Source organism: Eretmochelys imbricata, chromosome 1 (assembly GCF_965152235.1).
Source record: "Eretmochelys imbricata isolate rEreImb1 chromosome 1, rEreImb1.hap1, whole genome shotgun sequence".
NCBI lineage: Eukaryota > Metazoa > Chordata > Testudines > Cheloniidae > Eretmochelys > Eretmochelys imbricata.
In genome coordinates this window covers 46,919,038-46,933,003 of record NC_135572.1, presented here as the reverse complement: position 1 = coordinate 46,933,003, position 13,966 = coordinate 46,919,038, and the positions used below count along the sequence as shown (strand labels likewise).

The 13,966-nt window shown below is 43.5% G+C and overlaps 1 protein-coding gene across 3 annotated transcripts in view; it reads left to right on the top strand.

Moving 5' to 3' along the window:
- The window catches only part of FLT3 (fms related receptor tyrosine kinase 3), a 77,920-nt gene extending 64,788 nt beyond the window's left edge, over positions 1–13,132 (top strand). For all 3 annotated transcript variants that reach the window (XM_077809839.1, XM_077809848.1, XM_077809858.1), the window contains exons 20-24: positions 2,385–2,507; positions 6,648–6,759; positions 6,840–6,939; positions 8,513–8,618; positions 11,803–13,132. In XM_077809839.1, coding sequence (XP_077665965.1) covers positions 2,385–2,507; positions 6,648–6,759; positions 6,840–6,939; positions 8,513–8,618; positions 11,803–11,937 — 576 coding nt within the window. In that variant the 3' untranslated portion in view covers positions 11,938–13,132. The remainder of the gene's footprint in view (positions 1–2,384; positions 2,508–6,647; positions 6,760–6,839; positions 6,940–8,512; positions 8,619–11,802) is intronic.
- The last annotated feature ends 834 nt before the right edge of the window (positions 13,133–13,966 follow it).

The window sequence follows — 13,966 nt, the reverse complement described above, 5'->3', positions numbered from 1 at the left end:
CAGTGCAGGATCTCACTCACTGTGTCTATCTGCTTTTGTTTTTGCAATCAGTATAATCAACCTATACACAACTATAATCTTCCACTTTAGCTCTTAATTTACAAATTCAGATTAGGCAATCCCAGCCACCTCTCCTTTTTGGCCAAATTAAAGTCAATTGAAAATCATTTCTTGAATCTCTGAGTTCTGTATTTTAAGAAAAAAAACAATTAGGGCCCAATTCATCTCACAAGGAGTAGTCTTAATCCTTGAGTAAACCTGTTGGTCTCATCTAGGAGAGCATGATCACTTAAATTCAATGACCAATGGGAATACTTGAGAAATAAGGTACTACTCAGTGTGAATAAATATGGCAGAACTGGACCCTCAGTAAATATAATTCAATTTGAGGTAGCAAACTGTGGGCCTAGTTCTGTGCTGATGTAGGCCAGTGTGGCTCCACTGAAATCTGGAGAGGCACCAATTTACATCAACAGATCATTTAGAACTATAGTTCCAAATTTCCTCTGCCTTTTAACATTGGTTCAAAAGTGCCTGATTTAGGGATATAAGCAAATAAACTGTTTAAATTGTCATTTGTACTGCCCCCACCTCCAGTTCAGTAAACTCCAAGGAGGATCTTCATTGTAAGAATGAGGTTTGATGCTTTTGCTGTGTTTTCAATGAAATCCCCTTGATCTCAGGATATAGAATAGGTCCTGAATAGCAATACGTTGCTCTCTGTCATTAAACACACCCTCTCTCTACTTACTGCAGTTCAATCTCTCCTCTCTAAGAAACTAGATAGCAGACTCTGGCATAGGTGCTTGAACTAGGGGTGCTGGGGGTCCTGCTGCACCCCCTGGCTTGAAGTGGTTTCCATCATATGCAGGGTTAATGGTTTGGTCCAGTGGCTTTCAGCACCCCCCACTATACAAATTGTTCCAGCACCCCTGTACTCTGGGCATGATCCATCTCCAGTAGAGGTGAATTAAGATTTACTGGATCCTGGGCACAAAGAAAATTTGCCCCCAGAGCCTCCTCATCATGGGGCCCTGACCCCTGCTCCTCCTCTTCCCCCTGAGGCCCCACCCCCTGGCTAGGCCAGAAGCCAGAGCCAGGCTATGGTAAAAGCCGCCCAGGGAGCTTTGGGCCACTGTGGGGAGCCCCAGATCCTCCTCCAGTCCTGATTAGTGCACCCCAGAGGGTGGGGACACAGGCCAGGGGCCGCTCTTGGGCACCCCAGCCTCCCACCTGGCTCTGGCTTCTGGCCTGGCCAGAGGGTGGGGACATGGGGAAAGAGGAGGAGCAGGGGGCGGGGACACAGTTCTGGCACTGGTGCACCCCCACTTCTACACAGGTTCTCCCACTCCTGCAGAGGGCCCCAAATTGCCTGGGGACCCTGGGCACGGGCCCCATAGGCCTGTACATTAATCCACTACTAATCTCCAATAAGATTAAGTAGAGTTTAAAGGGCTGTGTCCTCCTTCCTAAGGGAGATTGGAAATGCCTCATTCTCCTGTCACAGGGCAAAGTTTGCATCAGTGGAAGGGGTCAGGGGTTCAGCTTCTCAAACCCATGAATTCTTGATGAACCATACAGATATCCTGGGAGATCTGCTGGAGCAACAAAGACCTTTGTTGTGAGGACCTAAGCCTACTCGTTGTTCCCCAGCCACTAGGGCACCTTGCAGACTTCAGCCTGACCACTTCTATAGAAGCCATGTTGCCATGTTATACTTCTGACTATAAAACCAAACCTCAGGTTGTGTCTGTGTCTCCGCAGCATAGAGAATGAACCTATCCACACTACTACATATTGGGTCTGTGGGGAGTAGTGGATTATGCCGTGGAGAATAGCTAGTTTCCAATGCTCACCCCTTACCACAGTCCCCTCTCCCACTCCCAGCCCAGATATATAGGCTACAGTTTCTTCTGTTTGCAGAAGTGAAGAGGAGTGGGGGGTGGGCTCTAGCTATCAAACAGAAAATGTCTGTGGCTCAAGCTATGTATTAGCATTCTGGTGCCCTTTGAAGGTTTAGGTTTATCCAGTGTATAAGCAAACTGTATTTCTGCTGTTGTTTTTTTTCCCTCTGAAATGATAGTTGCTAGGGAGAGATCCAAATAAGCCATTCAGTCTAATCTCAGCCTTCTCCTATTCCTCATAATAAACAAGTAATATTATTCCATAAACAGCTAGTAACTATGACGTTAGTTCTGACATCCTGTCTTCCACTACACATATTAGCCTTGCAAAACCAAGTTATTTCACTTTTCCATGAATGCAGATAAAGTTGTTTGAGCAGGGAAAGGTGCAAGATTTTGCAGATGAAGCCAAAAACAATGAATAACAACTTCCATCTGTTGTAAAACAATGCACGGCACTAACCGGTTCTTTTTTTACAGTGCATTCACAGAGACCTGGCTGCCAGAAATGTATTAGTGACCTGTGGAAAAGTAGTGAAAATATGTGACTTTGGCCTAGCTAGAGATATAATGAATGATTCTAACTACGTCATCAGAGGCAACGTAAGCTCACGCCTACTTTACGTTTTTCACATAATTGTAAAAACTATACGGAACTGCTGAGCTGATAAATGCATATACAGCGGGATCGTTGTACTAGCTGGTAGTTATACATGTAGCTGGACGAACAGGAGTGTAACCTCACTGTGTCACTGAAAGAGTTTTCTAGCCTTGGCAAATGAAGATAGTAGATTTGGTATTAGCCTACTCAGATTTGGGCTGGACCCTGCAAATGTTTGTATCGTAATCTAAACATTAGTTAATTTAAGGTTTCAGAGTAACAGCCGTGTTAGTCTGTATTCGCAAAAAGAAAAGGAGTACTTGTGGCACCTTAGAGACTAACCAATTTATTTGAGCATAAGCTTTCATGAGCTACAGCTCACTTCGTCGGATGCATACTGTGGAAAGTATAGAAGATCTTTTTATACACACAAAGCATGAAAAAATGGATGTTTACCACTACAAAAGGTTTTCTCTCCCCCCACCCCACTCTTCTGCTGGTAATAGCTTATCTAAAGTGATCACTCTCCTTACAATGTGTATGATAATCAAGGTGGGCCATTTCCAGCACAAATCCAGGGTTTAACAAGAGCGTCTGTGGGGGTGGGTTTGTAGGAAAAAACAAAGGGAAATAGGTTACCTTGCATAATGACTTAGCCACTCCCAGTCTCTATTCAAGCCTAAGTTAATTGTATCCAGTTTGCAAATGAATTCCAATTCAACAGTTTCTCGCTGGAGTCTGGTTTTGAAGTTTTTTTGTTGTAATATCGCAACTTTCATGTCTGTAATTGCGTGACCAGAGAGATTGAAGTGTTCTCTGACTGGTTTATGAATGTTATAATTCTTGACATCTGATTTGTGTCCATTTATTCTTTTACGTAGAGACTGTCCAGTTTGACCAACGTACATGGCAGAGGGGCATTGCTGGCACATGATGGCATATATCACATTGGTGGATGTGCAGGTGAACGAGCCTCTGATAGTGTGGCTGATGTTATTAGGCCCTGTGATGGTGTCCCCTGAATAGATATGTGGGCACAGTTGGCAACGGGCTTTGTTGCAAGGATAGGTTCCTGGGTTAGTGGTTCTGTTGTGTGGTATGTGGTTGCTGGTGAGTATTTGCTTCAGGTTGGGGGGCTGTCTGTAGGCAAGGACTGGCCTGTCTCCCAAGATTTGTGAGAGTGTTGGGTCATCCTTCAGGATAGGTTAATCCCTCAGACAGAGACAAACACCTACAAGATCTCTATCAAGCATTCTTACAACTACAATACCCACCTGCGGAAGTGAAGAAACAGATTGATAGAGCCAGAAGAGTTCCCAGAAGTCACCTACTACAGGACAGGCCTAACAAAGAAAATAACAGAACGCCACTAGCCATCACCTTCAGCCCCCAACTAAAACCCCTCCAACGCATTATTAAGGATCTACAACCTATCCTGAAGGATGACCCAACACTCTCACAAATCTTGGGAGACAGGCCAGTCCTTGCCTACAGACAGCCCCCCAACCTGAAGCAAATACTCACCAACAACCACATACCACACAACAGAACCACTAACCCAGGAACCTATCCCTGCAACAAAGCCCGTTGCCAACTGTGCCCACATATCTATTCAGGGGACACCATCACAGGGCCTAATAACATCAGCCACACTATCAGAGGCTCGTTCACCTGCACATCCACCAATGTGATATATGCCTTCATGTGCCAGCAATGCCCCTCTGCCATGTACATTGGTCAAACTGGACAGTCTCTACGTAAAAGAATAAATGGACACAAATCAGATGTCAAGAATTATAACATTCATAAACCAGTCAGAGAACACTTCAATCTCTCTGGTCACGCGATTACAGACATAAATGTTGCGATATTACAACAAAAAAACTTCAAAACCAGACTCCAGCGAGAGACTGCTGAATTGGAATTCATTTGCAAATTGGATACAATTAACTTAGGCTTGAATAGAGACTGGGAGTGGCTAAGTCATTATGCAAGGTAACCTATTTCCCCTTGTTTTTTCCTCCCCCTCCCCCCCCCAGACGCTCTTGTTAAACCCTGGATTTGTGCTGGAAATGGCCCACCTTGATTATCATACACATTGTAAGGAGAGTGATCACTTTAGATAAGCTATTACCAGCAGAAGAGTGGGGTGGGGGGAGAGAAAACCTTTTGTAGTGGTAAACATCCATTTTTTCATGCTTTGTGTGTATAAAAAGATCTTCTATACTTTCCACAGTATGCATCCGATGAAGTGAGCTGTAGCTCATGAAAGCTTATGCTCAAATAAATTGGTTAGTCTCTAAGGTGCCACAAGTACTCCTTTTCTTTTTAGTTAATTTAAGAATATGACACTGTGGGGCAGATCCTCGGCTGGTGCGAAACAGAATAGCTCCAGGGAAGTCACTGTATCTAAGTCACTGTGGCATAACCAGCACTTTATAAAACCCATTCAGTTTCATATACTAGAGAAGAAGGGTGAAGGAAGCAAGATCTTAGAACAGAATTCAGGCTGTGTTACCGTTGATTTCAGCATGAGCTCCGAAGTAGGAATTTTTGGGGAGTGGGGGGGATAATTAGAGCCTGCTCTGTTAATGAATGTATTATTTTAGACTAATGTAAAGGCTTGGGGAGGCTTTTGGGGACAGGGATGAGTAAGGGTAGAAAACAAAAGTTCTGAGGCCACACTTAAGAATTCGTAGGGGCACCCAGGGTGATTCCTTTGATCTGTGTGAGAAGGAGGACTTGGATGAGGTTTGCCAGGTGTGATGAGTGGGGTTTTAGTCATCTTGTTACGTTGCATGTGAGTCTTACTGTCCTATACTGATACGGTGTGTACCTCCATTTCCCTGTGTACTGCACCAATGCTTCGGTGGTGGGAATTGGGTGTGTGATTTTTGCAGAGGCCCTCAGGGCAGGTGAGGCTGCTCAGCGGTCTGCACATATGCTATGGCAGTGCCCTTCGTAACCTCAGACCCAGGAGGGTGTGTGACCAGGTGACACCTTTTGCCTGGGAAGCAGAACAAAGAGGAGGAGGAGCAACGGGGGTGTCAGAGGTCGGATCACTGGAAGCTGGGCAGTCTGCTTGGAGGAATGGAAGAGGGGGAGTACAGGGCATCTGGCCCAGGACTCCCCAAGATGGACTTGGCTGAAAGTCATTGATTTCTTTGATAGCAAGTTCTGTTCTACACTGTGCTCCTTTCAACTAATAAACCATTCTGTTCTACATGGTGGCTGAGAGTCACTGCTGACTGCGGAGTTGGGGTGCAGGGCCTTCTGGCTTCCCTAGGAGCCCCACCTGGGCAGACTCGCTGCGGGAAGCACACGGGGAGAAAGGGGATGGTGAATGCTCCGAGGTCAGATCCTGGAAGGTCGAAGCTGTGTAAGCTTCTTGCCCTGGTGACAATATGCTCAAAGAGAAGAGGCATGCTCCCCCAGAGTCCTGACTGGCTTCGTGTGGAGTAGTTCCAGAGCATTGACCCGATGACCCCGTGACACCAGGCATGGAGGATGCCAAGCAAACCACTCACTGGACTTTGTTGATCAGCTTTCTATTTATATGGAGCTAGATTGTAACCTTACAACCTGCCCTGAGTGAGGGGCAGCACACAGCTGCACTAGCCCAGGAGCAGGCCAGGGAACAAACTGTGTCACAGACTCACAGCTCCCCTCCTGATTCCCCATTGTTCTGGGGCTGGAGCAAGTTACTTCACCCCAGTCCATATGTGTGCCCCACTGGCTACTCAGGTCAGTGAGTAGTCTGTCAAACCAGAGCTCACTTCCTGCCTTCTCCACTCCCCATCTTTCAGCTTGCTCATAGTGAGTAGCCCCATCTCTCCTCTTCATGGCCAGCATCACAGTAAGCAAGACCAAGAAGAGGAGTAAGAGGGGGCCTTAATCTCCTGCATAGCAAAGTAAGGACTCTGACAATGTAGCCCATGGAAGGCAAACAATCTTAGAACCTGTCATACAGAAGCCTCACCTACAGCTCGATGAGTTGTTTGCAGCAGCTATTTAAAATGAGTCTCTTATTTTTCTGTCTACAGTCTGACTTTGATTGTACGTGGGCAGTGAGCGCTCTAAGGAGTCGGCCATACTGTGTGTAGAAAATAATAATCAAGCTCCTTTTCCATCTCTTTGTACAGGCTCGGTTACCAGTCAAATGGATGGCTCCTGAAAGCTTATTTGACAGGATATACACAATTAAGAGTGATGTCTGGTCTTATGGAATATTACTGTGGGAAATATTCTCTCTCGGTATGTTCTATATCACAACAGAAGAGCACCACTTTTCCCTAGCCTCCTGTATGCTAATATTTCCGCAATATTTTTCATAGGTGTGAATCCTTATCCTGGAATTCAGGTTGATTCAAACTTCTACAAACTCATTCAAAGTGGATTTAAAATGGACCAGCCATTTTATGCTACAGAAGAAATGTAAGTGTATGTTCTAGGTACTGTGTAGGGTGGGGATTAATTGTTAATCAAGTAGTTATTTTTCTTAATGCTATATTTATATTTATTCCACTCCTTTGCCCTCTACCCTGCCTAACAGAGGTATTCCAGGCAAAACCACATCTTTCTCTAACTCTGGTGCAGGATATTTGTTAATGTAGCGTTTGTCCAGAAGCAGAAATTATTATAGTATCATGATCAGCAGTGAACATTGCACTTGTTTGAAAAGACCAGTTTACTACCTGTTTTCATTTGGTCCTTACATTCTCATAAAACTTCCCTTGGGTTGGTATTTCAGCATCTTCAGCTCCATTCATGCAGGAGGGTTTATTTTCTATATGAAGGGTTACACAAAATCCATGTTAGATACTAAATAAAGATCTCATGAACTTTCTCTTCTTTTTTTTTACTGAACCCAGCTGTGTCCAATTCAATTCCAGGGAGATGCTGGTGCCTTTAGAAGAGGCGAGTGATAACACAAAAGGGTTTGGGTGGGAGCAGGAGACAGGAGATGCAGGGGCATTGTAACTCTTGTGCTTCTCAGTGTGAGCATTACAATCAACATGGAGTCTGGTGTGGATATTCAAATTCCATGGAGATTACACCCTGCAAATACCTGTGTCTGTGTGCTCTGCCAAAGGGGAGGAGTCCTAGGGGACAAAAATGGAGAGAGGGGAGAAGGCAGAGGGGCTGCAAGACATTGAGCAGAAAGAAAGGGAAGGATTTTGGTTTCTCTGGGCACCCCGTTGCAGACCTTTTGACATTTACCAGGAAAAGCCTGTAGACATGTTGATATCCATGAGGCCAGGTACACGTATTGCAAAGCTACGGGCATTGCAATGTCTTCAGGCTCTGCCTGTAGATATTGTAATGCCTGGGAAGTTGCATATATACATTACAATGTTTATGAGCCCAGCAGGGATTTCTGTGGAACTTGTAAGCCCCACAAGGATTTATGTTGACCTTATAAATTCTCAAAGGACTTCTGCAGAGATTATAAACACTTCATGGACTCCTGTGAAGACTCTGTGTGGATTTCATATAAATTCCACAAAGACTTTTGCACGGTTATGCTCCGTAAAGATCCCTATGGAGATTATATGACTATGACATTCACTTAAAGTGGGGGCAGGATCAGCCCCATAGGCACTGTCCACCATTTCTTAGGGGGGAAATGTTCTCCTGCTATTCCCAATGTGGAGGGTAGACCTATTGAATCATGTTAACATTGCTAAGATCTCACATGATAAGTGATATGTAACATGATAAGTAACTAACAACCCAGGGTGAAATCCTGGCCCCCGTGAAGTCCACCAGGAGATTTGACATTGACTTCAAGGGGTGAACTACAGAGTTTAATGTGTGCACTCTCATTCTTTTTATTTATCTTTCTGAACAAATAAATCAAGCCTTAATTCTTTATCAATGTCTTTCTGATACTCCATAATACAGTCTGTTGATCTTTGGCATTTCTGTAACGTCAATTATCATAGTATTTAACCATTGATACATTTTCTTTGGAAACTGTCACATATTTCTTCTTTTGTTCCTGCAGATACTTTGTAATGCAGTCCTGCTGGGCTCTAGATGCTAGAAAAAGACCTTCCTTTTCACAGCTGCGTTCCCTTTTAGCACGGCAGCTGGCTGATGCAGAAGGAGCGGTATGCAATCATGCAAACACAGAAAATGCTCTGTTTTGCAGCTCTGAATTTTAAATGTATCTTTAGCGTCCATAATAAGGTGTTTGGAAATGATGGCTCCTATTGCTGACCCACTTAATTAGAAATGATCCCCAGGGACACCCCATCATGTCATGGAGCTGGTTTCTTCCTTTATCTGAGCCATTCACAGAGGGCTGAGCTGAGATGTAGGAGGAATCCGTTTTGCAGAATTTTTTGTGTGTTGCTCTGGGACACAGGGACATTTTGTGTGCCCGCCTGGGGCATAGGGACTTCCTCTTTCCTGCCTGTTTCTCCAGTTCAGTGCAGGAAGGTCACTAACTGTCTCTCTGTGCCCACAGAAACTAGTTCCCCTTTTGTAAAAGCTAATGCAGCTGGCTTTGTGGTCTACTGGTGATGCTGATGGCTGCTCTATGTGGGGATCTGAGTTGGGACATATTGCAGGGTCTGTCAGGGGCTAGGAGTGTTGTGGGTGCAACATGCTTAAAGTCCTGGAGGAGGGAGAGCCTTATGTCATTCTCAAATGACCCCCCTCTGCCAGTAGAACTAATGTTGACAGGGTCTGGATGGAGCAATAGTCCACCCTCCTTAGATGGAGATGTGTCATCCTGATGCTGACAAATAGGAATATGGAGGATCCTAGTGGAGCTTATTTTCCCTACCAAAAAAGTTATCCCAGTGAAAAGATGAACTAACGCCTTTCAAAGCCATAGGTTCCCAGCTGGCTTCCTGCACTTAGCAGGCCAAACAAATTTCAAGGATGACATGTCCTTGATAAGCTTTATACTGATTATAAATTAACCTTGCTGCTTCTGCCTTAAGCCTTCCTGGAGCAGTAGGCTGACAGTAGTCGTTAATTTAACCCAATAGTGTCCCTTCTCCTTTTGTAGTTCTCAGTAGACTCACTGAGCATGCTCAGTAGAGTGCGCATACTGTCATCACTGAGGGCCAGCTTCCAAATGGGGATGAACTGTACAAAGGGGCTGGGGTTTGTATGTTGCACGTGAGCTTTTGAAGGAGGGTTGCATTGAAGTCCAGAGACAAAAATCCACTGTTGAACTAAAAAAGACATTTTTTGCCCTCACACCTTTTATCAGCTGAGATATTTTTCCTTCTGGGGAAGAATTTCCCACAGGGGCTGAATGTTTATTCTCCTATTCCACATTTTTGCTGAAAAATAGCCTGGATGCGCTCTCACAGGCTGAATTCAGATGGCAGCAAGGTTCAAAACTGTTACAGACCATCTAGCATATTTTCTGGCTGTTATGAGCAAGCCCTCAATGCGTTGTGGCTTCCCCAGTATTTTCTTGATGTGTTTGTTGTCTTATACATGTGACAAATGCTACTCGTGTCACTTACGGCACTTCTGGAAGGTGCTCAGATTCTGCAGCGATGAGGGTACTATAAGAACTTGAATAGAATTATAGATAACCTGTGTGATACTGATTGCTAGGAAACTGTGTGCAATAGGTAACACTGTTATAAATGACCATTACTAGAGATTAAACCTCGAGAATTACATGTAATCACTAATCATTTTCAGTGTTCACACCATGTGAATCACCAGTGCACTCATCTTATAAGGTAATGCGTGCTACTAGCACGGTTGCAGCAGGGATCCTCTCCTCTGTGTGTTGGGTGAAGTTAAGGAGGAGGTGATTCAAAGGGCAACCCCCTTCTGCCTTCCACCAGAGCAGTGGGGATGCGGGGTGAGAGGTCAGTCATGACCCAGTCCTCCTCCATTGAAAGCAGGGGTTTTTGGAAGACCACTTGTGGGCTGACTTCACCCCTCCAGAGATGCAGGAGGTGCTGTGAGAGTAGATCTGGCCTCAGTCTTCACAGGTGCCAGGGTCAAAGGTAAAGAAAAGCCAGTAATATCAAATAAATGTACACCTGGCCCATGAGACAAGATGGGCGAGGAAATATATTTTATTAGACCAGCTTCCGTTGGTGAGAGAGACCAGCTTTCAAGCTTCTCTCTCTGATATCCTGGGGCCAACATGGCTACAACAACACTGCGTATGCTTGACCTGTTTATTGTGTACAACTATGAGGCCAAGTTCTGTCCTATTCCTATGGCCTCATTGGAAAATCTGAAGGGAAAGCATGTAGTAGGGATCAATCCTGCAACTCAATCCGGAGTTGAGCATTCTAGCTCTGATCCAGCAAAATACATCAGCACATGCTTAACTTTAAGCATGTAACTAGTCCTGTTGAAGCCAATGGGACTATTCAGGTGCTTAAAATTAATCACATGCTGAAGTGGTTTTCTGCACTGAGGCCAAAGTCCTCAGCACCTTGTGGGATTGAACCTTTAATATGGGGCATGGCAGATCTCCAGTCCAGGCCTAGCTCTGCTAAACGGTCATGGAGAATCTATTCTGCCTGACCTCCAAAACAAAAGTCAGGAAGGTATGTAATGGATCATGGTCACAGAGGCCAATGTGTTTGTGCAAGGGAATACCCAAACCCAGCTCTTACGCACAGCCCCTTGAAATATTTAATTGTATTACTAGATCTCTGCATACCCAGAGATTGATTTTCTTCAAGTTTCTCATGTCAATAGGACTTAAGGACATCCTTAAGTACATGCTTCGGTGTTTTGCTGAATTTGGGGCTAAATGCACCTGTTTGTCAGATGGGGGTCAGATCACTTTCTCCGCAGGATTTGAATTTGACCTCATGGTTTGGAAAATGGGGTTTTTTCCCCCAAACAATTTAACGTTATTGAGAGCAAAATGTTCAAGATGCTGGCAGCTAAGCTGCATCTGCTCAAACATGAGCACGCATCCATTTTCATGCACAAAATTCACATGTGGCTTTATTATAACTAGTCCCTTAGTAACTGCAGTAAATTAATAAATGCAGTTGCACACATTTGGCAGGCACAACGTAGACAACTAGTTTTAAAAATATGGTCTTAGATGGTTATTAACTTTACAAGAGAGTGCTTAGCAAAGCTTTACTCTCCTGTACTGTGGCTGCAGTGCATTCAACTTTACAGCTGGTATTCAGTACCGTAGTACTTGCTATTTTGCCAATATTGTTAAACTGAATTTAGATATGCAAATTCAGTATTATGAGGGAAAACCGGATGCTAATGTACTCTGTTGTGTTTAGAGCAACCAATAACTTATATAACTTACTTTCCCTTCCTAATATATAGGTCTATCAAAATATGGAGAGCAATATTTTTACACGCCCTTCCAATTCCAAAACCAGACCACCTGTGAGCAGGGAAAATGAATGCCTTCCATCCACTGATCCATCCCAGGATGAAGATTCTCAGTTCAAAAAATAATCCAGTTTCTGGACTTTACCTAGAAATTCATATAAGCTCTGTATATGATTAATGTTTTATGTCACCACTATAAGTAAACATATTATTAGCTGCTGCTATATTAGCATTTCTTACAGGCAATTCCATCATCTCATACCGTGAAGGGAACCTTTATTCAAATTCATCATTTTAAATCCAGAAAATGCATTTACCACAAGCCAGAAGCAGTATGTATTTTTGATCCATGACTTTTTGACGCATCTACAACTGAAAACCTTCCAGTAACAGCTTTATGGAAGCTATGTTTAATCAAGGCATTGCATTCAAACTACTATATGCTGCATTGTAAGCAAACATGAAAATCTTAAGGCATTTTCAAACTTGCGTGCTTTAAAGTCAGGCATCTAAATCCTAGCGCTCTGGTTTTTCAGCAGTGTTTCTCACACACAGCTCCCACTGAAGTTAATGAGGATTGAGAGTACACAGCACCTTTGCCAATCAGGCCACTTGATTTAAAGATCTAACTTTAAGCACCTGTGTTGGAAAATGTTGGTCGTTATTGCCAAGAACCTAATATGGTTTTGAGTATTTCGGATCATTTAATTTTGAATCTTTTCATTCCTTTACATTTCCTGTTAGACGTACAGCTTGAGTTCTTATACCTCGGCCAGATGGACACACTTCATTTTTAATGAGGCTATTTTAGGGGCATAATCTCATCTCTGTGATTCAGCAACCATTCAACTCCCAGGAGTTTTAATGAGAGTTACATGTACAAATCCCACTACACTGAGATGAGAATATACCTCTCTATCTCCTTTCCAGATTTGCTATGAAAAAAATTCCTGAGGTGATTGTTCTTCATATAGATTTGGAGATATATTATTTTCCTGTTGATGATATGGGATGTGTTGGCGCAACTTCTAGGAATGCTAACCAGAGATGTGTGCATAACTCCCAGTGAATCAAGAGGAGAATATGCTTTTTTAACCATTTTTCTCTTTCTGCCCTACAGGAGTTGCTAACCACATTCAGCACTTTCTTTGGTAACTTCAGTAGGTGTATCATTATTTTGATTAAATGGTATCCCATAAATTAAGCTGCTATTTACTAACAAACTCCTGACAATGATTAATAAATCTGTTCTTGTACAGCAATAATGCATTACATATCTTGGTTAACATTTATTACTGAATTATCAGATGGCAATGTTGTATACCAGATATAAAATCCTACCTTTGAAATGCAAATGTAGCAATAAAATTTCTTCAAGTATATTTTTCTTTTGTTTCTGGAAAAAACAAACATGCTTGGTGTCTTTCAAACGGGCTTTTTTACCCAGTATATGGAAATATGAATAATTTCAAAATACTCAGAAAAGGGACGGCACTGTTTAGCATGGTTGAACACACATCTTAAAAGCAGATGAAAAGAAAGGGTTGTGAGCCTTCCACAGAGAGAGGGGCCATTTGGACAGGGTTTTTGACCATTCTGAGTTTTAGAGCTCTATGGATGAACTGTACATGTCGCGCATGCCATTCATGTTGCCTGCAGCATACAGCACACATGTGTGTGTACAAAGATACCGGGTAAGATTCTGTCCTCCACTGAAAATAGGGCAATTTAGAACCTCCCTTACAAATCTTGGGCTACCTGAATCTGAGATCTGGGCACACAGAAGTAAGTTGGTGTTGTGTATTTGCTATTCCCACCTCCAGATGTGAGGAATGGCTGGAGAGGAGCAGAGCTGGAGTAAGGGGGCTTCGAAAGGGAATAATGGCTCTTAGAGTCAGAATTCCTTCCCTGGATGTTCCTGGTTCAGCACAGCAAAATGCCAGCCCATTCACAGGCTTGTGCAAAACCACAATATAGCCCCTTTTAAATGGCTGTTTTACAATTCTCTCTCTCTCTCAAAATAATGTTAACCTTGGTGTTAAACATGTTGGGTGTTATACAGCGACATGGAGGTGCACAGCATTGACCAGAGAAGATTCATTACATGAGTGCCAAAACACTGAAATCTGATACGGAGACAGGTACTGTGTGCAGC